This window comes from Podarcis erhardii (genome assembly GCF_964252035.2).
Source record: "Podarcis erhardii genome assembly, chromosome: 3".
NCBI classification, from domain to species: Eukaryota; Metazoa; Chordata; class Lepidosauria; order Squamata; family Lacertidae; genus Podarcis; species Podarcis erhardii.
Window position 1 is genome coordinate 57,446,937 of NC_138507.1, and position 24,181 is coordinate 57,471,117.

General features: G+C 41.3%; 3 protein-coding genes and 1 long non-coding RNA gene across 11 annotated transcripts in view; 2 read left to right on the top strand and 2 right to left on the bottom strand.

Moving 5' to 3' along the window:
* The first annotated feature begins 1,809 nt into the window (after positions 1-1,809).
* On the top strand, positions 1,810-17,886 carry LOC309338781 (uncharacterized protein). 6 transcript variants are annotated; one of them, XM_081856211.1, is made up of 12 exons: positions 1,810-1,896; positions 2,124-2,209; positions 3,428-3,561; positions 5,678-5,768; positions 6,463-6,541; positions 6,666-6,780; positions 11,311-11,495; positions 12,385-12,539; positions 13,123-13,285; positions 14,243-14,401; positions 15,539-15,706; positions 17,150-17,886. In XM_081856211.1, the coding sequence occupies exons 4-12, from the start codon at positions 5,680-5,682 to the stop codon at positions 17,348-17,350; spliced, it is 1,314 nt and encodes a 437-aa protein (XP_081712337.1). In that variant the 5' UTR covers positions 1,810-1,896; positions 2,124-2,209; positions 3,428-3,561; positions 5,678-5,679; the 3' UTR covers positions 17,351-17,886. The 6 variants fall into 6 exon arrangements, with proteins under 6 accessions (XP_081712337.1, XP_081712341.1, XP_081712338.1 ...); XM_081856215.1 differs by having other exon boundaries at positions 1,878-1,896; positions 2,124-2,178; XM_081856212.1 differs by lacking the exon at positions 1,810-1,896 and adding an exon at positions 1,901-2,026.
* LOC309338809 lies at positions 7,408-21,902 on the bottom strand. Its single transcript, XR_014155054.1, has 3 exons — positions 21,777-21,902; positions 12,356-12,466; positions 7,408-9,464 (listed from the first exon to the last, which is right to left on the bottom strand). It is a non-coding gene; the product is annotated as an uncharacterized lncRNA (long non-coding RNA).
* A 76-nt stretch (positions 21,903-21,978) lies between these two features.
* Positions 21,979-24,181, top strand: part of TPD52L1 (TPD52 like 1) — a 30,729-nt gene continuing 28,526 nt past the window's right edge. The window contains exon 1 of one of the 3 annotated variants that reach the window (XM_081856262.1): positions 21,979-22,140. In XM_081856262.1, coding sequence (XP_081712388.1) covers positions 22,119-22,140 — 22 coding nt within the window. In that variant the 5' untranslated portion in view covers positions 21,979-22,118. Of the gene's footprint in view, positions 22,141-22,222; positions 22,245-24,181 lie in introns of those variants that run through there. The other 2 variants (XM_081856263.1, XM_081856264.1) reach the window with 2 other exon arrangements.
* The window catches only part of HDDC2 (HD domain containing 2), a 39,123-nt gene continuing 39,066 nt past the window's right edge, over positions 24,125-24,181 (bottom strand). The window contains exon 6 of the mRNA XM_081856270.1: positions 24,125-24,144. Coding sequence (XP_081712396.1) covers positions 24,140-24,144 — 5 coding nt within the window. The 3' untranslated portion in view covers positions 24,125-24,139. The remainder of the gene's footprint in view (positions 24,145-24,181) is intronic.

The following is a 24,181-nucleotide window of genomic DNA, read 5'->3' on the forward strand; positions in this document are numbered from 1 at the left end:
TATATAATAATACATGGCTCAGTTTAAAAAAATATTCGGTTCCTCTCCATTTTCATAAGAAATACCTTTCTGGATGCTGTCTCCAACAGCATTTAGCTTTGCAAGCTCACAGGCAGGGCTTGAACATCATGGTCATTTCTTGTTGGTTGTCCCAGGTAATACAACATTTGTAAATGGAGGTTCCATTTACCTATTTATGGTTGATATCAGTGGAACAGCCATTTGATCTTGAAAACAATGTTTTGTTTGTGGTGTTTTAGATTAAAGTTTCAAAGTACTTAAGTAGCAATACGTTTCTTATACACGTTATATCTGTGTAGGAGCTTGGCAAACAACAACAAAAAATCCAGTAGCATACTCAAGGCAATATTTTCCCAGCACCTTCCTAAACAACTAGGCTGCCAATGTTCATTTTGTACATCATGTTGGCATTAACTTGCATCAAAAAACACTTTGTAACATATGCCTGGCCTTGTTAAGCGAGTGCCTTTTGTTTCAAGATGGCCTAAACACTGTCTTTTGTTGTCTTTTGTTGGTGCAGAATGTACTAGTACTGTTTAAATATGTCCTGGCACATGGATCTAATATCGTCATTAGATAATACACGGGTTGTATGTGCGCATGTATACAAAACTTAGAACACAAGGAATAGCATTCTCTTGCTGTATGTCCTGCTGGACAGGACCTTTTGAAATTAAATGAAGTTTCAACTGTTTTGAAAATTGGTTACCTTGCTGCTGATAATTTATGATTGTTATGTACTACATTTCCACTCTGAAAACCTCTTTATGATAAGCAGTTTCAGAATAAAGTGTTGCCACATGAAGATCAGAAGCTGCTGGTAAAATTGATAATCCAATGCTTGAGAATGCATTCCATTTAATGTTTTTATTAAAAATAAAGATGAAATGAAATGGGACCATAATGACACTAGAAATTGTGTAAAAAAAATAAAATATGAATTTGACCCAAAAACTGTAATCTTCCGCGTGTTTAGTGTCTAGAGTTTGCAAATATATTTATAGTGGATTTTTTATTTTATTTGCACGCTATTGGATTAAGGTATCTCCTAGAAAACAATGAGCTAATAAAGTTTTGAAGAAAAAAAAGATATTGCCTTGATTTTTCATTGGGTTAATTTTATTATAGCAATATTACTCTATATATTGTAAGCCACCTGATGGACTTGCCTGGAAAAAAACCAGCATATAAATATGAGCCTGGCTGTAGAATTATAATGTCCTTATAGCTAAGTAGTACTCGGAGGCAGGTGTAAATATTCCCAGGTTTGCTTAGATCTCCTGCCCTAAACCAAGCACTGTTCTAATCCTTTTTCTGCAGCACCTAGTAAACATCGCCTACGGATTAATCATAATTCTTAGTTATTTTCCATCCCGCCAGGAGACCCCCAGGGCACGTTGCAATCTGCACTTGTCCACCTATAGGAGGAATGACTGGGTGAGATGTGCAGCCCTCGCTTTTCCGCGGCCAGCTTCCTTTAACTTTTCCTAAGAAATCTTTTCGTTGGGAGAATTTCCACGTTTGCTCTGAAAAGTGAAAGCTTGGGACTCGGAGCAGGGCTTCGCTTAAGCCAGGGCTTGGGCGTTGCAAAGCCCTGCCCGATGATCCAGATGGAAGGGAGCGGTTTCCAGGCAGGCTCGGAGCGAACCCACCAGCTGGCCTTTCGCCTGCAAGAAGCGAAAGGGAAAAGCCTCGCAGCTGGCCTTCCCATGGCTGGCAGCTGCTCAGAGCAAGACGCGCCAATCAGGTGCGTCGCAATCCTCCAATCAGCGCCGCTGCTTCCCAAATACGAGCCCGCCCCTAGGAAGCGCCGCTTGGCGGAGCTGTTTCCGGAGCTTGGGTCGCCATGGCTACCGGGACTGCCGCTCCGGCGAGGTGGTTCCTCCTGGGGCGCTTTCCTGTTTGGGGAGCCCTCGGCTAAAGGGAAGGAAAAGACCTTCGCTGTTTGATAGGCAGCCGGTGGGGGCGGGGGCAGATCCTGCTCTCCCTTGAAACCCGGAATTTGGTGCGCCGAGGGAAGTGGGTTTTTGTTTAGTTCTTGCTTCACGTTGCAACCTTTGCAAACCGCTTTTGCACAAACTCGCTTGTTACTCTTCTTGCAGTGCTGGAATAAGCAGCTGCGCCGTGAACTCCCTGATGCCCACCTGCCTGAAAAGGGTAACGGATTTTTAGGACATGAATCGCCATGGTAAAATAACGGTTATAGAACTGCCCGGTTATATTAGCAATCTTAATATTTTCCTCTGTTTTTTTAATTACACCTCCCACCAAATACATCCTTGTGATTATCCTTACTGTAATTATGATTAAAATATAAAAGTGTTTTAAAAAGCATTTGCGCACGCGTGTGTGTGTATATATATATATATACACACACACACACACATATATAAGCTAGTTTTTAAAAATGTAGAGTGGGAAAGGAAGCAATTTTCAGTGATTATCCCTCCCCACTGTATCTCCATCTGCACGCCCCACTTTGCTCTGGAGGGAATCTTAACCCTCTAGACAAGATGAGGACTTCGAGGGATGACTCTCAAAAAATCGCTGCATTTCCTGCCTCACTAATGGAAGACTTGCTGTGAGTTGAACACTCAGAGACCTACCAATAGATGGATATACAGAAAGATAGACGGACAGATTTTATCTAATCAGCAGCACTTTGGGACCTGGGATCGAATAAATACAGCCTTCCAGATCTCTTTATCTGGTCCCTGGGACTGTTCCCAAGCCACACCCCTTCTCAGACCACAGCTCCTATCCCCACAAGGGCAGTTTTATCACTAGCATTGGGCCTCCAGAACGTTGCCTATGAAGAAATGTGGCCTCTAGGTCAAGTCATTTCCCCACCCTGGACTTGACCAATGGAAAACTATGTACTGCGCAATTCTGTTATCAGTTTCCTGGGTGTAAGCCAGTGGAAGTTGCTCAGTAGCCTTGTACAGGATTGCACTTGTAAGTCTTTTAGTGTACCTTGCTAGCTAGCATGGATTCGTTTCAACCACCTTGTTGAAAGGTATCATAGTATTTTTTGTTTTCCATTGAGAAATGACACCATTGTGCTAATGTAACATAGTCGGCAGGAGGGACTGAGTAGAACCTGGGAGACAGATTCAAAACCCCACTTAGCCATGGTCACTGGGCCGTGTGAGAATAAAAATTGAGAAGGGTTGTGTACACTGCCTTTAGCTCCTTTGTAGAAAGATGGGCTATAAATGTACTCATTATTATTATTGTAATTTTATATTCTGCCAGTCTGCTCAAAGGTGGGTAGGATGGCATAATAAATTATGTTATTTTCCTTAATACCTTTTCAGCTAATGTAGACACATTTTTTGGGAATCTAAAGCTTTTGGGGTTGCAATTTTTATTTTATTATTTGCTGAATTTTTATCCTGCTTTTCAGACCATTATTGCCTCCCATAGTAGCTTACATCAATACAAAGGAGAAACAGACCCTGTCATCAGACTTACAATTTTAAAAGTCAAGACACCGAAGGAAAGAGGAGTGGTGGAAAAAGGAAGACAAGGGACAAAGCAGTGAGCTACAATCATTTATATTCAGTTCATGCCAGGCTGATCTCCCCTTGCTTGTGTACTTGCCTGAACAGCTGGTGAAATTCATCATCATGCAAGCATTTCCCCTTCCCCCTTGTGCTGTTCTGGGGGTTCTCCTGAGCAGATTTGGGCAAGGTGTGGGAGTCAGGTTGCACTTGGGGGACTGGCTTCCACTAGCTCAACAACTTAGGTGAATCTGGCCCACTGACTCTTGTTCCTTGGCCAGTGGTTGGAGCCAAAGTGTCATTTCCTTTGCTTCTGCCATCCCAGGGCAACTGTCAGCTGAAGCAAAGTGCTTGCTTGCTTCCTACATTCCTTCCTTCCTGAAAGAGCAATCTTCCTTCAGCTGCTCCTTCTCTGGCAAATAGATGGGACCAGGTTGATCTTCCCCTTGCCTTGGTGCAACTTTCCAGGGGCTCTATGTCCATTGGCTGGTGGCAGAAGCCAGAGAGTATTTCCCTTCTACTTTCAGATAATTTGAGATAATGTGGAAGGTGTTTCACTCTTTCTTCAGGTTTTTTTTATTATTATTATTAAAATGATTTGGGGGGTGGTTGGCTTCACACTAATTTCAGCTTGCTTTTATGAGGTGAGAGGATCTGTAGTAATAAAGAGGCCAGGTGGCGCTGGAAACTGCTTTCTGAAACAACCACTAATTCAGTGCAGCTTTCCAATAAGGCCAACTGTCTAACGTATTAAAGTATTTCTGTTGTTCCCTTTCTTTCCCTCCCTCCCCTCCAATTCTGTAATAACCTGAACAAAGAGTACCTTATATACCCATAGAACAGCTATGCTTTTATAAACTCCCTCTGTAACACTTTGTTGTTTAATACTCTGCATTGACTTTATTCTGACTAAACCCCTAATGTGCTGTTCTGCTTCATTTCCAGCTTTGAGGTAAAAAGAACTATGGAAGGATAGCTATCAGCATACATATTTATGCACATATTTGCCGGTGTCTTTGAGCCTATAAACACTACATTGGTGTAAAGCTTATTGATTATTATATTATTTTTTCATGTAGAAGTGAAATATAAGGAGGATTATCATACACTTTTGGATCACTCAGGGTCTTATGTCTAGATATGCAGTAGTGCACATTCTTAGTTTGTAGCTAGGTTCCTTTAAAACCTGTTTGTGAAATATTTAGATGATTTATATTCAAAGCAATACAATCAGATTACATCTAAATACTTGAACTTAATTTAGCTGGGCTTTGTTAGTACAGTGGTACCTCGCAAGATGAAATTAATCCGTTCTGCGAGTTTTTTCGTCTTGCGATTTTTTCGTCTTGCGAAGCACGGATTTTGGAAAAGCTTCAAAAATCACCAAAGTCTTCAAAACCCCCAAAAAAGGCTACCACACCGCGTGCTATGAGTTGCTCCTCGAAGTCAAGTCGCAACTGCACCCCCTGAATGCACGGTTTTAAGAAAAAGGAAACAAACTTGCAAGACAAAGGAGACAAACTTGCAAGACGTTATCGTCTTGCAAAGCAAGCCCATAAGGAAATTTGTCTTGCAAAGCAACTCAAAAAACGAAAAACTCTTTCGTCTTGCGAGTTTTTCGTCTTACGAGGCATTCGTCTTGCGAGGTACCACTGTATATTCATTGTAGAACACTACAGGATATTTGGAGAATAGTTTTCTTGAAATACTGCCACTGGAACCTGTCTAGTTAATCTGTCAGGTATCATTTATATCCTTTACATACAGTGCACAGTTTCTGAACAATAAGGACATATCTCTCAGTCTTGATAACCTGAACTGAGTATGAGATGAAGGAGTTGGAAAAGTGGATCAGTTAATTTCTTGAGGCAGTGTGTGCTCTGATGTGCACAAAGTTCCCCTCTTTGTGAGAATTTTCTCATTGATTTAAACAGAGGTCAAAGGGAATGAAAGGGAAACTTAGCAGAATGCATCATAGGTCATGTTCGTCATTTCATCAAAGTAGCTGTTGGAGAACATAAAATGTTAAATATGACTGTTGAAAGCAGATTGTTTCATAATAATATTTTTTTTAAAAAAATGCATAATAATGATTTTATTCTGCTTGATAATTAAATGTTCCACTAAATGAAAATTATTTTGTTTGGTTTTAGAAATGGATAATTCATCTTCAAGCATAGAATCTGAATACATCAAGAACCTCCAACAGCAAATTTACTTCCTTGAACTGGAAGCTAATTTTCTATATCCTGTACTATTAACTAAAAGCCAGTCTATTAAATAATCACAAGAATGGAATACAGGAGTCCCCCCACCCATACACAAGGGTTACGTTCCTGGACTCCGCATGAATACGTTAAATCACATAAAATGGGGACGGCACTATTGAGAGAGGCTGGAAAGTGGCTCTCCCTCAGCAGGTCCCCACATGCCTTTCCCCAGGTGGCGATGTGCCTTTGCGCATGCATGCCCTGTCTGCTTCTGGTGACCAGAAAGTTGAGCTGGGTATCAGTGGCTGGGTGGCTCCAAGTGCCCAGAGCCACTATGGGGCCTGTTGGTACTCTCCCTGTTAGTCTTGAAAGTACGCTGAGTTGGGGCAGCAAGACACTCGAAGTGGCCATGCAAACTGTATTTGCCCACTCTTCAGTTCGCTCACTTTTTCTGTGCCATTTTTGCCTATTTCCTGCTTCAAATAATTTATTTGTTTATTTTGTGGTGACACACACAAACCCAGTTGCAGGTGTATAGAATTCATATAAGTCGTGGTGGGGTGCCTGTATTGAAAAGAAATACTTCAAAAGGAACATTGGAATAAATTATTTTATTTCTATGGTAGCTGAATGAAAGCAGCTTGACAATTTTCTATTTTAAAATTCGACAGTTTTCTTTTTTAACATTAATTTCAAATTGCATTTTATCCTTAACTTGCTGTCATCACTCGTGATCAGGCTAAAAAACACACCAAACTGCAACCTCTCATTGCATCTGAAACAGAACAAATGCTGCAAAAGCTACAGGTGTTTTTCTTTATTATCTCTCTAATGGCATAACCAGTATTTTCCAGTTGAACACGTAAATCTTGCTCCCTTAGTTAGGCTATCAATGTACTGTAGTAGTAATAACAATAAATATTGTTCACAGGAATTACAGTCTTATTCTGATGGCCTTCAGCTGGAGCTAAAGAGAAAAGAAAGTGGTTTGAACATACTAAAGACAGAGAGGGAACAACTTAGTAACCAGATCAACATGGCTGATGGTAATATTTAATTTTATGTTATTCCTGTGACCAGAGCTTTTTTGGATGGGCGGGTGGGGGGTTGTTACTCAAGGCTACACAGTACCAACACTCTTTTTTCCTAGAAAAAAAACACTGGTTAAAAGTGTGGCACTTACTGTAAGAACTTCATGGTGAGTGCTAGCACCCTTTTATCTAGAAAAAAAAGCACTGCCTGTGACTGACATGCAGTCCTGGTGTCTTCTTTCACCACGTCCCTCAAAAAATTTATTTTTTATACAGTAAACAGTGGGAAATTCTGGAGGCTTTTAGCTTCTGAACACTATGAGTAAGGAAAGCCCTTGGCTTAATGAGTTGGCAATTGTGGGAGAAAGGACTGTTGGTAGACATAACACCAAGATACATATTCTATAAACAGAGCAAGCCTAAATTCATTTTCCAGAGACCAAGTGCATCTCCCAGTGCGTTTCTGAACACAATTCAAAGTGTCTGTGCTGACCAAGTCTTAAATGGCCTTGGTCCAGTATACCTGAAGGAGCGTCTCAACCCCCATCGCTCAGCCCAGACACTGAGGTCCTCCTCTGAGGGTCTTCTGCTGGTTCCCTCACTGCTGCAAAAAGCGAAGACATCTGAAGGCAGCCCTGTATCAGATATTTTATATATTCTAAAAGCGACCCAGAGTGGCTAGGGAAACCCAGCCAGATGGGTGGGGTATAAATAATAAAATTGTTATTATTTATTTAGGAACATTTAAGGTAAAAGGGAAATATGATGTTAAAAAGTAAATAATCCAAATAGCCAATATGATTGAAGAAAGGCTGCAATTTTGATGGAGACAAACTGGTACTTTTCCTATTTAAATGACTGAATATTGCCTTGGCAGAGGAAGAATGGAACATGGGCATCTCAGATATAAACACAAAACTGACTGGGTTTTGAGTAATCTGGAACTATGCTGGATACATAATTTCCTTGTTAAACCAAACCTTTTTAAACCACTGGACCTTTACTAGTTCTGAAGAGCCAAGTGGTGCTTGATATTGATAAATCATTACACAGAAGGTGAAAGAAGCAAGATGTTTAATAGGGAGCATGTGTAAATATAGATAGAAATGCTGCATTTTTGAAGAGTGAGGTTCAGGGTTCCGACTCCCTCCCATCCCGTGCTATTCTTTTAAAAAAGAATACCACCACCACGTGGTGAAAGTGTGTATTACTACTTCAAATTATGCCTTCAGGATAAGTATAGTTTGTTTCCAGTGATGGAGTTTATTGATTATTCTTTCTGTAATGTAATTGTATTTTTGCATTCTTTAATTCTGTATTGCTGCCAATGGAAGGCTGTTTTCATGCCTAATTGTAGCTTGGAGGACGGGATCTTTGTAAAGAATGCAGCTGGAGAGGGAAGAGGTAGCCTTTCCTTCCCTAGTTACAATTTCCATGAAGATTACCTTCCCTTTGACAATTTTGCTTTAAAAGTTGTCTTTTTCTCAAATTCACTGAGATAGTAAAGTTTATTTATTTAAAAAAACATATTTATATGCGGCTATATGGTGTGTGTGTGTGTAATCAGAGTGGTTTACGACAATTATACATTAAATCATACAGTAAAAAAATGTATAAATTTCCAAAATCCGAGATCAACTATTACACAAGAGCATTTTCTTAATTTTCAGCATAAGCTTGGCAGCATAGAAAAGCACAACATTGGTCCCTGCAGAAGTGTTGTGGGCCACTCCATAAGCATACAGCATCATGACTTACAATGAGCATGCTTTGACTACTGTTAAAACTATATTTCAAGCCTTGATTGAAAAACAAGTAGTCTCCACAAACACAAGAATTTCATGAACTAGGAGATGTTTGCATTCTTGAATTTAATGTGTAATTCTGAATTTATCTGCCTTTTAAATACTATCTTTGTTTTTTATTTCTCTTTCTAAAAAGCAGCATGTATCTTTACTTTTGCTCAAGAAGTCTTGGGATTTCTTCTTGTTTTCCATTTTTAATACTACTGTTTAATATTCTAGTTTTAATATCATCTTACTGCTTGTTCAAAGATCTTTTTACACACTCAAAACTGGTGTCTTTCTTAAAAAATGGTTAGGGGTACTCTCATTTTCCTATTCATATTGAAATACTGCCCCTCAATGAGGCCAAACTTAGATTCACAAAATGTTTAGGGGTAGGCGTACCACTGCGTCCCCCCAGAAAAAAAGCACTGCTCAAAACCATAGTTTTATTTATTACATTTTCCTTTTGGTTTACATTCCCTTCTCCCCACCTTCTGCACTATTAACTTTGATACATGTTTGAGCGGTTCCTGCAGCTCCTCCTGCCTAAGGCACTTCTTTTGACCTTTTCACTTTACATCCATTATCCAGTTGAGCACATCAGTTTGTATGATTTTAAGTGTCACACTATTTTGGTGATGTATACATTTCTTCATTGTATCTCCTATCTTGAAATCATCTCTACCCAAAGGCAGTTTCGTATAAATGGCTTTTCTTTCTGAAGCCTAACATTTAGAATATGAATGCAAAATGCTGTGTTCTAACTGTCCAGTAATTCAATCCAGCCCTTAGTTTGAATATCAACCTTGAAATTCCCCTGCTTTTGAGATTTAGATCTTTGAGCTGAAAAAGTAGGTCTCTAGCTCAAAAATGTCATGACTGATGTTGACTTTAATGCAAATTATCGTCCCCCTGGAAACACAAAAGTAACACAGAAGAATGGTGTGGTTTTTTAACTTATTTCTACGATCTATAATATTATATGCAGTTGACATTCTGTATTATTATTTTCAATCCTCCACCAGTGGTCTCCTGCTTCCAAGTAGCCCCCTTGTTGGCACTGTTTTCTTTTTTTGCCTGCAGGGCAGACAACTAAAAAAACAACTTAATTTTTTCCCCAGCTTAGCTTTTTCTCCTTTGACAAAACTACTAGCCCTGTGCATTGCTGATACACCATCTACCCCTTCACTTAATCTCTTAACTGTTGTTGTATTTACCTGAGTTTGGATCATTTCTGTAAAATATATTTTATTAAACTGTATCAGTGGCTGGCTTTAGCTGGCTGGCTTTGCTCTTCTTTTTTTTGTAATACTGATCACACCTGTATGCATTCAGCCTTTCTTTAACAAGGAATATCTGTATGATAATGGTTCAATGATGAAGACTTTTATGAGAAGTAGGCCAATAAAAAGGGGAGCAGGAATAGAGTGGTGTGATTTTTTTCAGTGATGTGGGCTTTGGGAACAGTATCTCGAGAATTATACAAGTTACGATTCATGAAAATATAGTTACTTGACTGCAAGCTTTGTATCACGCTTTGAACTTCAATTTGTGCAAGCATGCAAGCTTCGACAGATGTCACTTTTTTGCTCACTTTTAATGAATTTCATAACCATCTCTACCCTCGACATTATAGTAATGTAGATCTGCATTCTGTGACAGAAAGAGAAGCTTTTAAGGTCTCTGTAAGGAGCACATATGGCAACACACAATACATTTAATGAATGTTTGCCATGAGTAGATCAGGCAGATTATTCACAAAAATAAAAAACAAAACATGAGAAAGCCATTTCCCATTCCTGGGGAAATGACGTTGCGGGCTGGGGTCCTCGGCTATGTCATCCCGGGGGCATGGTGCGGGCTATTTAAACTGCCCACAACTGAGGACTCCCGTCCTTTTCTTCCTGCTCGCTCAGTTCTCCCGCCCTCCCTCCCTAAAGTTAGGCTGATTATCTCTTGAGTTTTCTATGGACCTCGGTTGGTCGCCTGTTGAAGGGGTCTGGTAGGAATTTTTTCCACTTGGCAAATTGGAACCAGCCATTTGGTTTTTCGCCTACCTTGTAGCAAACTGTCACAACTCTGTAAGGTTTGGCGGCTAGGCATTGGAATATTTGGTTGAAGGGGAGGGGAGGTAGTGGCCATCACCTACCCTTCCTAATTCAAGGGTATTCCGTTAAAGGAATCTGGGGGGCATGGTTTCTGTCCGAAGCCCCAGACAGGGGGCTAGGGCCATGGCACGACCCCTAGCGGTGGCCCTGAGGGAGTTCCTAGTTGATGTGCGTCAGCAGGGCTCCCCCTACTGGTGGTTAACCCTCCCAAGACTTCCTGTGAACAGGCAGGAATCAGATATAGTTGTGTGGTTTCCAATGCCTAAGCCAACACCACTCATATTCTGTAACCAATAACGTTGTGGCCTTTTTCACTCATTAACCCAAAATACTATTTCATGTGTCTTTATTCCAACTTCCCGGGAGGATTTGGGACCTTGCCATGCAAAGAAATTGGGAGTCCCCGCTTCTCATTCTGAGCTCTTCTAAATGCAGCTCTAATGATATGCTTAAAAGAAAGCAGCATCAAACTTTTGGATTTGGTTTCATTTCAGTTAGCGTTTCCTCAAATGGTGTGTCAATTAATTTGACTATGGAACAATAGTTCGACTTCTGTTTTTAAGTGTTCTATTTTAGGCTTTAGAAATAAATTCCTATTTATGCTAGCAATTGGAATTGGAATTTTACATTCTCCTCCCTTTCTCCTTTAGAGCATCATTCAAAAGAGAAACAGGCTTTGGTAGAAGAAATCATAGCACCAAAGAGAAAGAAGGAACAAAATGACAGAGAGGTCTCTGCAAAAGAGGTAGAGATATTGCGTGCTCAACAGGAACTGGAGCAGCAACAGATGAACCTGAGTAACACAGAACATACTATCCTAGTACTACAAGCAAAGGTAATCTGATTGCTTTGTTTCTAGCAATTACTGCAAATACCAATACAGTGGTACCTCGGGTTAAGTACTTAATTCGTTCCAGAGGTCCGTACTTAACCTGAAACTGTTCTTTACCTGAAGCACCACTTTAGCTAATGGGGCCTCCTGCTGCTGCCACGCTGCCGGAGCACAATTTCTGTTCTCATCCTGAAGCAAAGTTCTTAACCTGATGCACTATTTCTAGGTTAGCAGAGTCTGTAACCTGAAGCGTATGCAACCTGAAGTGTATGTCACCCGAGGTACCACTGTATGATTATCATTGTAGTCTGGCCGAGGAGGACAGCAGTTAGATATCTCACACCAGAGGTGCCTGTATGATTCAGACAACAGTTTAGGAAAAGTGACCCAAAATGTCTTAAATGAGTCAACCAAGCAACCTGCTACAAGGGGAGGTCAAAGCCTCAAGACTGTTACCCAGTCTGGTTTGGGGGATATTACACCACAGTTACGGTGATGCTATTTCAGTCTCGTTGCTGAAAAGAAGGCCAGCTTAGGCATCTTATGATGTTGTTGGTGCCTAGAATTAGTCATCACCATATAAAAACAGATGACTGGTGTTGATAGAGCAGGCCATCTGTTTGGCTGTGTTCATACAAACTCAATAAAGCAAGAAGCCCCCTGTATAAAGCCTTCAGTTGCTTGTGTGTGTGTGTTTTACTCATGCTATATCTTTGGACTCTTTTTGGTGAAAGGATCCAGAAACTTCATCTGCATACATGATGTTGCTATCTGGGAAACTGCAGAATGGCAACCATTTGTAAGCCCCAAATATTGACACATATTCATGCAACCAGGTTTGAGCTGTGATAAACTATACTTACCTTCTTTCACCTGTTGAAATTAAATCAAGGTTAAGCAACGGTCAGAACAGCAGAAGGCAGTGGAGTTGCAGCTTTCTGAAAAGAGGCAGGAGTTATTGAAAGTTCAATCTGCTGTGAATGAAATGGAAGATAAGATCTTTAAGAAAACAGCAGCGATGCAAGAACAAATCACTCACGAACTACGGTATCAACAAATGAATCTGGCAGATTGTGAAGACTAGTTGAGGTTGCATTGTTTTAAATTCAGCAAATATCCACAAAGTTACAAGACCATCTGCCCACTCATGCCTTTATTCATAATTCATTGCATCCAAGTAGCCTAAAAGAAATAAGAGCCAATTCACTTCCAGATCTTGACCCAGTCATGAAACATATTGTCTCCCATATGGAGGACCTGCCTTACAGTTTTGAAAACTGCTGTGATTTAGTAATACAGTTTCTGCTGCAGGAAAGAGAAAGTTGTGTCCTTGCAGAACTTCATTTCGTAGCCTGGAATTGGGTACCCCAGCACACAAGGGACCAGGCTTCATCCATGTGTTTGGAGAGCATGCTTATTAGTTGATTATTGCTCTTCTATTATAACCCATTCCTTTATCTGTTCAAGTTTTTATTTGATTTGATTTGATTATTATTTTTTATTGTGGCGACTTATTTTACTGTGGATTTTAATTGTTGTGAAGCTGTCTTAGGAAGTTAGGTGTTCCTTGAATCAAAAAGCAGGATATAAATGATTGGATAAATAAAATGTGCATACATTTTCTGGTTAGGAATGAGATATCTCTCCTTCATCAACAAATACGTGAGAGAGAGCTACTAGCAGAACAGGATCGTTTCTTAAGAAGTAAAATGGTGGGTGATTATACAGCACTGAACAAGGAAAATTCTGCACTGCGGTCCAGGCTCTTGGAACTTACCAGGCAAACAAACATTGTAAGAAAAGAAACAATCTAACTATAAACTATTTGCAGAAGATTGTACATAGGAGAGTTCCTGTTTTTCAACAGATTTGTGCGTGGAAGTTGCCAAATAATTATTTTTTATAGTTCATTTGCATAAACCAGTAAATAGTTGACGAATAAATAATCTGTAAATTCCTGAAAGCCACTGATAGAAGTAGGCCAACTGAATATTCATTCTTCCTCTATCTCTCAAGGGGTGAAAATGTTACTACTTTTAAAATACATCTATGTCATGCAAATTAGATTGTGAGATCTGGGTATAAATAATTTCCTTCAGTGTTTAAATAACACTTTGGGAAAATAATAATAATTATATAATATCCCTTGAGTGTTGAGCAAAAGCATAATGTTAGGACAATTCAGACACCAAGAAACAAGGAAAAGAAAATCTGAGTGACCTGTGTTTTCAAGGGTATTACATAGGAAGAGCTGGATACATTTATTCACTGCACCCGATTCTCCAGATTCCAAACAGATTAAAGACACACAGAACTTGTTTGGATTTGAAACTGATTCTTCACTTATCTTCATAGTAGACAAATATGGATGTGTATCCATTGTGAGTTATGCTGGCCAAAAAACAGTCATGTAGCAGACTTGTGCTCTATATTTTTCCTATTACCTGTTTTAACCAATTTCATTTGTACAACTGGTTAGGCACTAAAAGCATGTGCCTCCTGAGTTGTCCTTTGTTATAAGTGCATGCTTTCCCAAACCTTTTGCTGGGAGCTTTCATTAAGGAGGCCAATTAACTAGGAGCTGTAGGAAGTTAAAGCCTGTGTAGGCAGACATAGGAAAGGGTCCAGCTACACAACTAAATTATTTGAAGGTTATTACTCCAAATGCCACTGATCAACTGCTGTGCTTTCAAGAACTGTACAAGATATGTAATTTCATGCTTAGTTCACCCTTGTATAACTTGCTACAGGAGAAAGCACTCAAGGAGGAGAGCTATACATCACACTCTGCCAGCATTGCTCAGTTTCTTACTTTGAAAGATCGTGAAGAACATCTGCGACAAGAGATCAAGAGGCACCAAGAACTCCTGAAACAGGAAAATAACATCTTCCAAGATCTTGAGGATAAGGTTGTATGATGCTAGAGATTCTCTTCGTGCTTTATAATTCTGAAAATGAGCAATAGGACTCATTTCTTAGCAGGTTCATAGATCAGAACACTAATCTAGGCATAAAGGAATACTGAAGGATTTTTCTTGACTGGGTCAAACTGTCTTCTTTCTTTCTTTCTTTCTTTCTTTCTTTCTTTCTTTCTTTCTTTGCCAATCACTTGTGACCAAGTATGACTGTCTTCCATAAACATGGTCTTAACGGTGTGTTCTTAAGTGACTGTGGTGGCCAATTCTGGATCCACACATTCTTTCACAGTGCGGATATAGGTTTCTGGGCGGGAGTTGATCACGGTGAGGATTTGCCAAACGTGCCTTCCTCTTAGCTCATTTTGTCCCATGTTCGTGCTTCTTCACTTCTATTATGCCTTTGGTAAAGGCTATTATCCAATTGGAGTGCTCGCAGGCCAGTGTTTCCCAATTATCTATGCTTATACTGCATTTTTAAAGATTTGCTTCAAGAGCATCTTTAAACCTCTTTTACGGTGGCACTGGTGGCGCTGTGGTCTAAACCACAGAGCCTAGGGCTTGCCCATCCGAAGGTCGTGGTTCGAATCGCTGTGACGGGGTGAGCTCCCGTTGCTTGGTCCCTGCTCCTGCCAACCTAGCAGTTCAAAAGTACGCCAAAGTGCAAGTAGTTAAATATGTATCACTCTGGCAGGAAGGTAAACGGCATTTCTGTGCACTGCTCTGGTTCGCCAGAAGCAACTTAGTCATGCTGGCCACATGACCCAGAAGCTGTCTACAGACAAACGCCGGCTCTCTTGGCCAGTAAAGCGAGATGAGTGCCGCAACCTCAGAGTCCTCCGCAACTGGACCTAACAGTCAGGGGCCCCTTTACTTCTTGTCCACCAGTATTTCGCTTTCAATTCTTAAGTTGGAAATAGAGTAGTTGCTTTGGCAGACATCCGAACCACATGACCAGTCCAGCCAAGTTGATGTTGAAGAATCATTGCTTCAAGACTGGTGATATTTTCTTTTTCCAGTACACTGACATTAGTTTCAGAGACAAAACATTTCTGAAACATTTTTATTTTGATACTTTAGTCTTTTATTATCTCTCTTTCTGGTTTATTTATTGTTTGTGGTTTCTAACAGATTAGAATTTTGGGAAAAGGAAACACATCTTTTAAGTTAAGCATTGCAACAATGAGCAGTCAAGTAACTGAAGCAAGAGCCTTGTTGGACAGAGAGGAGCAGGACAATGTTGAACTAAAAAGAGACAAAGTTCTGCTGGTTGATCTTGCATCTAATCTACAGAACCAGGTAAACTCTTTTATCCAGTCTATAATGAAGTTGCGGGTCTGCAAACAAAGCCATTTTGGGCTCAGTTGGAGCCCAAATAGATAATTCCTATGTGTATATAAGAACACAAGAAAAGCATATACCTCTGTGAATCCCACAAACAGGACATGAACATATTAATGCTTGCTTGGCATCCCCAGCAATTAGTATTCAGAAGTGTACTGCTTGTTACCAGAAGTAATGTAGTCATGATGACAAATATGTAAATCATGTTATTTACTGATAATTTGGGAACATTTGCCATTATGAGCTTCCCTTGACAAACCCTACTTTATTTAATGATGTATGTGGTGGACAATGCATCATCATTATTTGTATAGCACTATCATTGTGTATGGTGCTTTACAGAGCACCAAAGGACCAATACCCCAAGGTGGCTTAGGATGTAATACTTGACATAAATGAAATAACAAAGGGAAGGGAAGGAAGTGGAAGCAGGTGTAAGTGAGGGAAATATGCATTTATATCATTTGTGCATACTTTATGAAGTCTGAGTAATCCTTACATTGTACTTTTATGTGTGTTTATTTGGAAGTAAATCCTATTGAATTCTGTGGAAGTATTCCCAAGAAAGCATGCATAGGTTTGCAGTCTTATGATAAAGCACAAATATACCTGCAAATCTAATTTGCTTTTGCTTGTAAGCCTAGGGCCAAACTACATATTATGCTTATGCATATCATGATGCTTAAAAATGTGATTAGCACCAGTCTTTCCTCTTTTAAAAAAAGCAAATGCAGGGAACCCAGTCTGGATTGCGACCACAACGTGAGGGAATTAACATTTTCCCAATGTACTCAACTGAGTTTGCTATGCATTAGTTTCATCCATTTATAGACCTCTTATTTTTTTCTTTGTAAGTAGGCCTCTTACTATTAATGAATTTCTAAGCAGTTTACAATAAGGAAAACCCAGATACATGATTAAAATATACAGATGTACCATAAGCCCAATTTCAGATGATTTACATTGAAAAATCCAAATACATAAAGACACAATATCCATATCTATAATAACTATATATAACTAAAATTGGAGAAAATTTCTAGGCAGCATGGTACAAATTCCCAGTCAACATAAAGCACACTATTCACAAGCCTTTCCCACAATATTAGTCACACCATCCATTCAAAAAACCACGGCAGCCATTCACCACCTGGTGCAGTATGTCTGCTTGCAGCACCTTTTGGGCAAAAGGTTGTTTGAGAGGTGATTTTCAGGAAAGAGGAATGGGTTAAGCATCCTCCAGTTGCTGCAGCCCAGATCCACTGTACCAAATCCTAAGCACTTCCTTTTCTTGTTAGGAAAGAGAAGAAAGAGGTATTCAGTGTATTTTTTTAAAAAGTGTTTGCTTAATATTTGTTCCTAAGGAACATCTTTTCTTTCACAATTTTCTTTCTTTAGCTCATTGATAAAGAAAGCAGTCTTCTACAGACTTCCAATAAGATGCTACAGCTGGATGAAGCAATATCAGCGTTAAAAACAAGGCATGTGTTACATCAGTCTCTTGAATCAGAAAAATGGGATAAAATCTCCAAAATGGCAAATTCAATGAAGAAACTCAACAAGTCAATGACAGATGTTGTAGTCAAAATGGGAAAATAGGAATCTGGTATTGTAGATGGGTTTTGATGTCTTAGAATTTTGAACACTGATGAATTTTAAACAACATTTATATGGTGTAATGTGACCTAGACAATTTATAGTAGAAATTGACTCCCCTACATTTCTACTGTTAGAGGTGTCTGTTGGATCAAAAGTTCTTTACACAAGCAGAGTGGCACACTTGGTTTCACCTACAATGTTTAGGGTTTTTAATCTGTTTTTGTAGACCATCATATAATTGAACATTTTGTATGTCCATAGATAGATAGATAGATAGATAGATAGTGTGTGTGTGTGTGTGTGTGTGTGTGTGTGTGTGTTACTTTAGTTGTTGTGTGTAACTTGCTCTTCAGGGCATCATATTAGAGCACCTTCCGATGGTAGTCTTAGCATATCTTTGTCGATATGGTCCAACTTAAGCATTTCCTTGGCTGGTTGTTTTATATGGTAATACATTGATCTTTATAATTGATATATATAAAGTGTAAGCACTGATACCTTGCCAGCAAAAAGTTTTGGTAATCTGTGGATGAAAATCCACTGGCTTCTATGACCCTTCTATGTTTATGTTTAAATGTGCCCGTTTAAAAACATGTAAAAAAAAAAACCCCAAAAACCACATCTATGGTTTTCAAATGCATCTTCCTATTCCCACATAAATAACAAATCTCTTCTTTATCCCAAGTAGAAATGCAAATTACAAAGGAGCCAACTTGCCCAAGAAAGCAATTAATAATTTATATTCCACAATATTTCTGATTCAAAACCAGTTCACAGGCAGATTTCAGGAAGATCATTACACATGTATAAATTGAAGGATGCCTTAGGCAGCTATATGATCTTTCACACTTTTATCTGTAAGAAACAAAATTAAGATGCAATACGAAGTTTGTAATGTGCAGTGTTACAGACTGCTTTAGGCAGTTGCTTGTTTTAGATGCCGCCACCCCCACCTAAGTAATGGTATGCCTTTTTCTTCCTTTAAATCAAGAAAACTCATGTCACTCTAAACCAAGCGTCAGCAAACTTTTTCAGCAGGGGGCCAGTCCATTGTCCCTCAGACCTTGTGGGGGCCGAACTATATTTTGAAAAAAATAAATAAATAAACGAATTCCTATGCCCCACAAATAACCCAGCACACATTCTACTCATGTAAAAACACTGGGCAGGGCCCACAAATAACCCAGAGATGCATTTTAAATAAAAGGGACACATTCTACTCACATAAAAACATGCTGATTCCCGGACCGTCCGGAGGCCGGATTTAGAAGGTGAATGGGCCGGATCCAGCCCCCGGGCCTTGGCTTGCCTACCCATGTCTAAACCCTTTCAAGGAAAAGGTCTTAACTATTTGTTCCAAGAGGAATCTGCAATTATGCTAATGATATTCATCCTCTTAAGTGTATGTCCATGTAAATGCCACAATCCAGACAGTGACTTGACATGAACCTATGATATGAACCTAAGTGGGACATATGGCTTGTTTCCCTTGGAAAAAGACAGACATACACAATACAAAACATATTTTTAAAATGCCACTATCATAAGTGGAGAGTTCAGCTTTACATGTGAAACTAGTTGTGAGCCTTTGGGGATATAATGCTAGTTTTCTCTGCTTTTCTTCATAGCAGGTTCATTATTATTATGTTCTGAGCTTCATTGTTATTTTTCCCATTTCATCATATATGAGAAATTACAGTTGGAATGTGCTTGCTCAAAGTTACTCAGCCTGAAGATGATTTAGGATTTGGTTGAGTCCTTTAACAGATAGGAAAAAAATGGATATAACATGTTCATATGTTTGCTTTACACATGGATAAGGGTTGGTTAGGCCTTGGGAAATTTACAGAAATAATCAGAGAATGAGAAAAGTTGTGTGCTATCCTTTACTGATTTACTACATGGATTATTATTACTATTATTAATTAAATTTGTACACTGTCCTTCATCTGTAGATCTCAGGGCACTTCACAGCATAAAAATACAAGGAACACAAAGCAGTAGTTATCCTTACAATGAGAGAGTGGTTAAAGGGATACAGTGGTGCCCCGCAAGACGAATGCCTCGCAAGACGGAAAACCCGCTAGATGAAAGGGTTTTCCGTTTTGGAGGCGCTTCGCAAAACGAATTTCCCTATGGGCTTGCTTCGCAAGAAGAAAGCCCATAGGGAAATCTCCGGGGACCTCTTTTAAATGCTAGCGGTGGGGAGCAAAGCCTTTTCCCCCCCCTCCGGCCTTCAGAAGAGGTCCAGGAAGGCCGGCGGGGGCCGAAAGGCTTTGCTCCCCACCGCCAGCATTTTAAAAGCAGTCCGGGATAGCAGGGAAGCGCTTCCCGCTATCCCGGATGGCTTTTGAAGGCAGGCAGGGGGGAGCAAAGACTTTTGCCCCCCGCCCGCCTTCAGAAGAGGTCTAGGACCTCTTCTGAAGGCGGGCGGGGGGCAAAAGTCTTTGCTCCCCCCTGCCTGCTTTCCGGGAGAGCGGAGAAACGCTTTCTCCGCTTTCCCGGACGGCTTTTGAAGGCAGGCAGCGGGGGGGGGGGAGCAAAGACTTTCGCCCCCCACCGGCCTTCAGAAGAGGTCCTGGACCTCTTCTGAAGGCGGGCGGGGGGCAAAAGTCTTTGCTCCCCCCCCCCGCCGCCTGCCTTCCCGGGAGAGCGGAGAAACGCAGCGCTGCGTTTCTCCGCTCTCCCGGGAAGGCAGGCAGGGGGGACAAAGACTTTCGCCCCCCACCGGCCTTCAGAAGAGGTCCAGGACCTCTTCTGAAGGCCGGTGGGGGGCGAAAGTCTTTGTCCCCCCCTGCCTGCCTTCCGGGGGCTTTTAAATCGCCCCGGGACAGCGGAAAATTCCTCCGCTGCCCCGGGGCGATTTTAAAATGCTGGCGGGCAGCAGCGCTGCCGCCCGCCAGCATTTTAAGATCACCACAGACAGCAGAGGAATTTTCCGCTGTCCCAGGGTTTTTAAAATGCTGGTGGGCGGCAGCGAAGGCTTCGCTGCCGCCGGACAGCATTTTAAAATCACCCCGGGAGCGGAGAAGTCTCCGCTGTCTGGGGTGATCTTAAAATGCTGGCGGGCGGCAGCGCTGCTGCCCGCCAGCATTTTAAAATCGCCCCGGGGCAGCGGAGGAATTTTCCGCTGTCCCGGGGCGATTTAAAAGCCCCCGGGAAGGCAGGCAGGGGGGACAAAGACTTTCGCCCCCCACCGGCCTTCAGAAGAGGTCCAGGACCTCCGCGTTTCTCCGCTCTCCCGGGAAGGCAGGCGGGGGGGGAGCAAAGACTTTCGCCCCCCACCGGCCTTCAGAAGAGGTCGGGGGACAGACTGTCCCCGGACCTGGTCTGAAGGCGGTTTCCATAGGAACGCATTAATTGATTTTTAATGCATTCCTATGGGAAACCGTTCTTCGCAAGACGAAAAATTCGCAAGACGAAAAGACTTGCGGAACGAATTAATTTCGTCTTGCGAGGCACCACTGTAGTTGCTCCTGCAGGTGAGGATCACAGCTGAGCTTGGATCTGAACCTGTTCCAGATTCAAACCCGGCTCTCTGGCCACACCACCACCAATAATAAAAAAAACTAACTAACAATTTGTACCCTGCCCATCTGGCTGGGTTTCACCAGCCACTCTGGGCGGCTCACAATAGAATATTTAAAACATGTTAAACATTACAAACTTCCCTAAACAGGCCAGTCACTGAAGTTTCCTCATCTGTGCACTTATGTACTGTATTTGCATTTAAACTAACACAGCCACCTTGGAGTCATAACAGTAACAACATCGTTATAAAAACATACTGAAGCAGCAGCAGAAAACAGAAGAAACTGCCCAGCCGATCCCAGACATAAGCAGCAACTTCTTCGTATCTGAAGAAGTGTGCATGCACACGAAAGCTCATACCAAGAACTGACTTAGTTGGTCTCTAAAGTGCTACTGGAAGGAATTTGTTTTGTTAGGTATCTGAAGAAGTGTGCATGCACACGAAAGCTCATACCAAGAACTGACTTAGTTGGTCTTTAAGGTGCTACTGGAAGGAATTTGTTTTGTATAAGCAGCAACAGTGACTCTCGGAACTAATCGGGAATCAAAATCCACTGGAGCAAAATTGCCTTCACTAACTTTCTAAAAGTAAAAACTGAGGGGATTTGGTGTGCCTCTTCAGAAAAGGAACTGCAGCTCCTTGCTAGCATGGACTCCCTCAGAGAACTTGAGGCGGGGAGGGGAGTATGAAGTGCAGGAACAAAAACAATCTCTCCCTTAACCGGGGTTTTAAAAAGCCATTCTTAGAAAAAACAGCGCGGTGCTTTCACTTTAACTAGAAAAATGGGGAACCTATGAGCCAGGCTGTTGAGTCATTTTTCACATTTCAGTACGGTAGTAGGTACTACATGCAAAACCATTAGGCGATAGTACATCTGAGGCATTTTAAACGTACGTTTTCCAGCTGAAGGTCGTGCGCGCCTCCACGCCACCTGCCCGCCCCGGCGGAGAGAGAAACGTGTTGACCACCGCGCAGCTTGTCACGTGTATAAAAAGCGGCCCCGAGGGCGGGCGCGTGGGTGCTGGGCGGGAAGCGGGCCTGCAGGTGGCGCTGTATCGAAGCGCCTCCCCGCGCGCGAGCGAGAGGGGAGGGAGCCGAGCGAGCGCGAGCCGGTAGCGGCTGGCGATTAGCGGGAGCAACAGTCGGGAAGCGCGGGAAGCGGCGCAGCGCTCGAGGGGCCGCAGCGAGTCTCTCCCCAGCCGAAGAAGCGGATCCCAGAGGGCCCTGAAGGGGGAAATGGAAGCGCAGGCGGAGGAAGGTCAGTTCCTTCGGCGGCCAAGCGGTTCGGAAAGGCGCGCACGCCGGTTCCTTTCTGGAAGGGGTGTCTCTCCGCTCTCCTTTCCCCTCTCCGCTTCGCGCTCGGTGATTTATCTATGCTGTATATCTATATATTGGAGGGGGGGTAATGTTTTGGTATCCACACCCCACCCTCATTCTGCATGATGGGAGGTAGAAAAAGTTTTGAAGAGACCCGCATGGCAAAATTTGATGAATTTTCTATGGAAAGTGTGAGGTCCACTGTTATTTCTTTCCTGTGGATCGGTAGAGTTATGGATGCTATATATATATTCTCAAGGTACATTTTTGAGTGCTTCGAGCAAAGGTGTCTTGCTCTGCTCTGATTCGCTGCAGTCGGAGCTGTTTCCTGAGAATCAAAACACAGCTGACCACCTTGAATGGCCGGTTATCTTCTTGTCCCTTAACAAACTGCCACTTTTGAACCTTAAGAGAAACCAGTAAAATCGCCCGCCCCCCTCCACTCCACTTCTTTCTCATAAAGTGCAATTTGATTAGCCAAATAACTGGACTGTTTTAGTGTGTGACATCCTTGCATGTTGTGTGCATAGCGTAACAGTTGTGGAGCACAATCCTGAAGTTGAGTCCCATTGTGTTCAGTAGAATACATTTCCATGTAAGCATGCATTGTTTAAGCAGCCATCCCAGTTACTTTCCAAGCAAGATCCATTCGCCACCACCCTGAGCCAGTAATAATTCTATTGTCATTCTTTCTCCTTCTCCTTGCACAGTGTATAATGTTTCAGTAATGTGTTTTTAAAACGCCCCCTTTTTGTACACTAAAACAGCAACAACAACTCCACACTTGTATTTTCCACTAACATTTTTTGTCCTCTTCCTGGGATAGGAGTGCTGGTTACCTGTCGCTCACAGAACGAAAGTTCCTTTGTTGACTCCGAATGTAGTGAAAGCAATAAATATTTAGTTTAATTAAAGGCTCTCATGGGCTTTGAGGATGAAACAGCTTTCACAATACCTTCTGAAGTTTTATTTTGCTAATGATCATCTGGTTGATATATAAACCATCTTTCCATGAGGGTTATTGCAGTATTATCTCCCTAGGGCTTTGCTTGGATTGCTGCATAACAAGCTTGGCAATTCAAAGCAAATATACTGTTGCAATATCTCCTAAAAATCTACTGCTCCATAAACCTTATTCCTAACCAATAGTTTTCTCTGTTTGTTGTGTCTATGTACACATCAGATTTATGGCAGATTTCATGCATTTCAGCTCGATATGGGTAGCATTAAAATGTTTGCTATTAAAGGAATATCTAGTAAAATTAGAGCTTTTCCATGCAGCATTTGCTTCTTAATGACCTCTGTCCTCACAGTGGAAAGTATAATCCTCTTCTTATGACTCGGTCAGTCGCATGCACACTGCTGAGTTGTTTCTAGGCCTAGTAATCACAGCGGAATGTTCTCCACCTTGTATTTTTAAGTGAAAAGAAGCACTCTTCCATCTCATTAACATATCTGAAAATGTTTGATTTCATTTTCTTGAGGGAGAAATGTGCATAAACCTCTTCCAACTGCCTTATCACAGGAATAAAATTTTAGAGCCTCCTTGTTGATTAAATGTATATGCTAGTAATTTGTCTCAAGAATAATGCAAGTGGTGTTCTTTAAAATTCATCATTACTTGTCTTTGTTAATCATCTGAATCAGTGTTAGAAACTGAGATATGAAAGCTAGGAGCTAAATGGCACCTTAAGCCATTTATGGGCGCATAATAACCCATTTAAGATTATGGGTGCAACAATGCTCATATGTCTAGGTGCACATTTTTATAAAAAGAATACAAAAGCTGGAAATGAATGAACTGCAACTAAAATATTATGTTTATTTTTCACATGGTCTAGTCCTTCCCCTAATATTCTTAAGAAGGTCTTTTCCAGTCTTCAGAGTAGCTGGAATTGGGGTGGCAGAAAAAGGTCCTACTTTCCTTCCACTCTGCAGTTTTAATCTGAAATTAAAGTACAGTGGTACCTCGGGTTACAGAC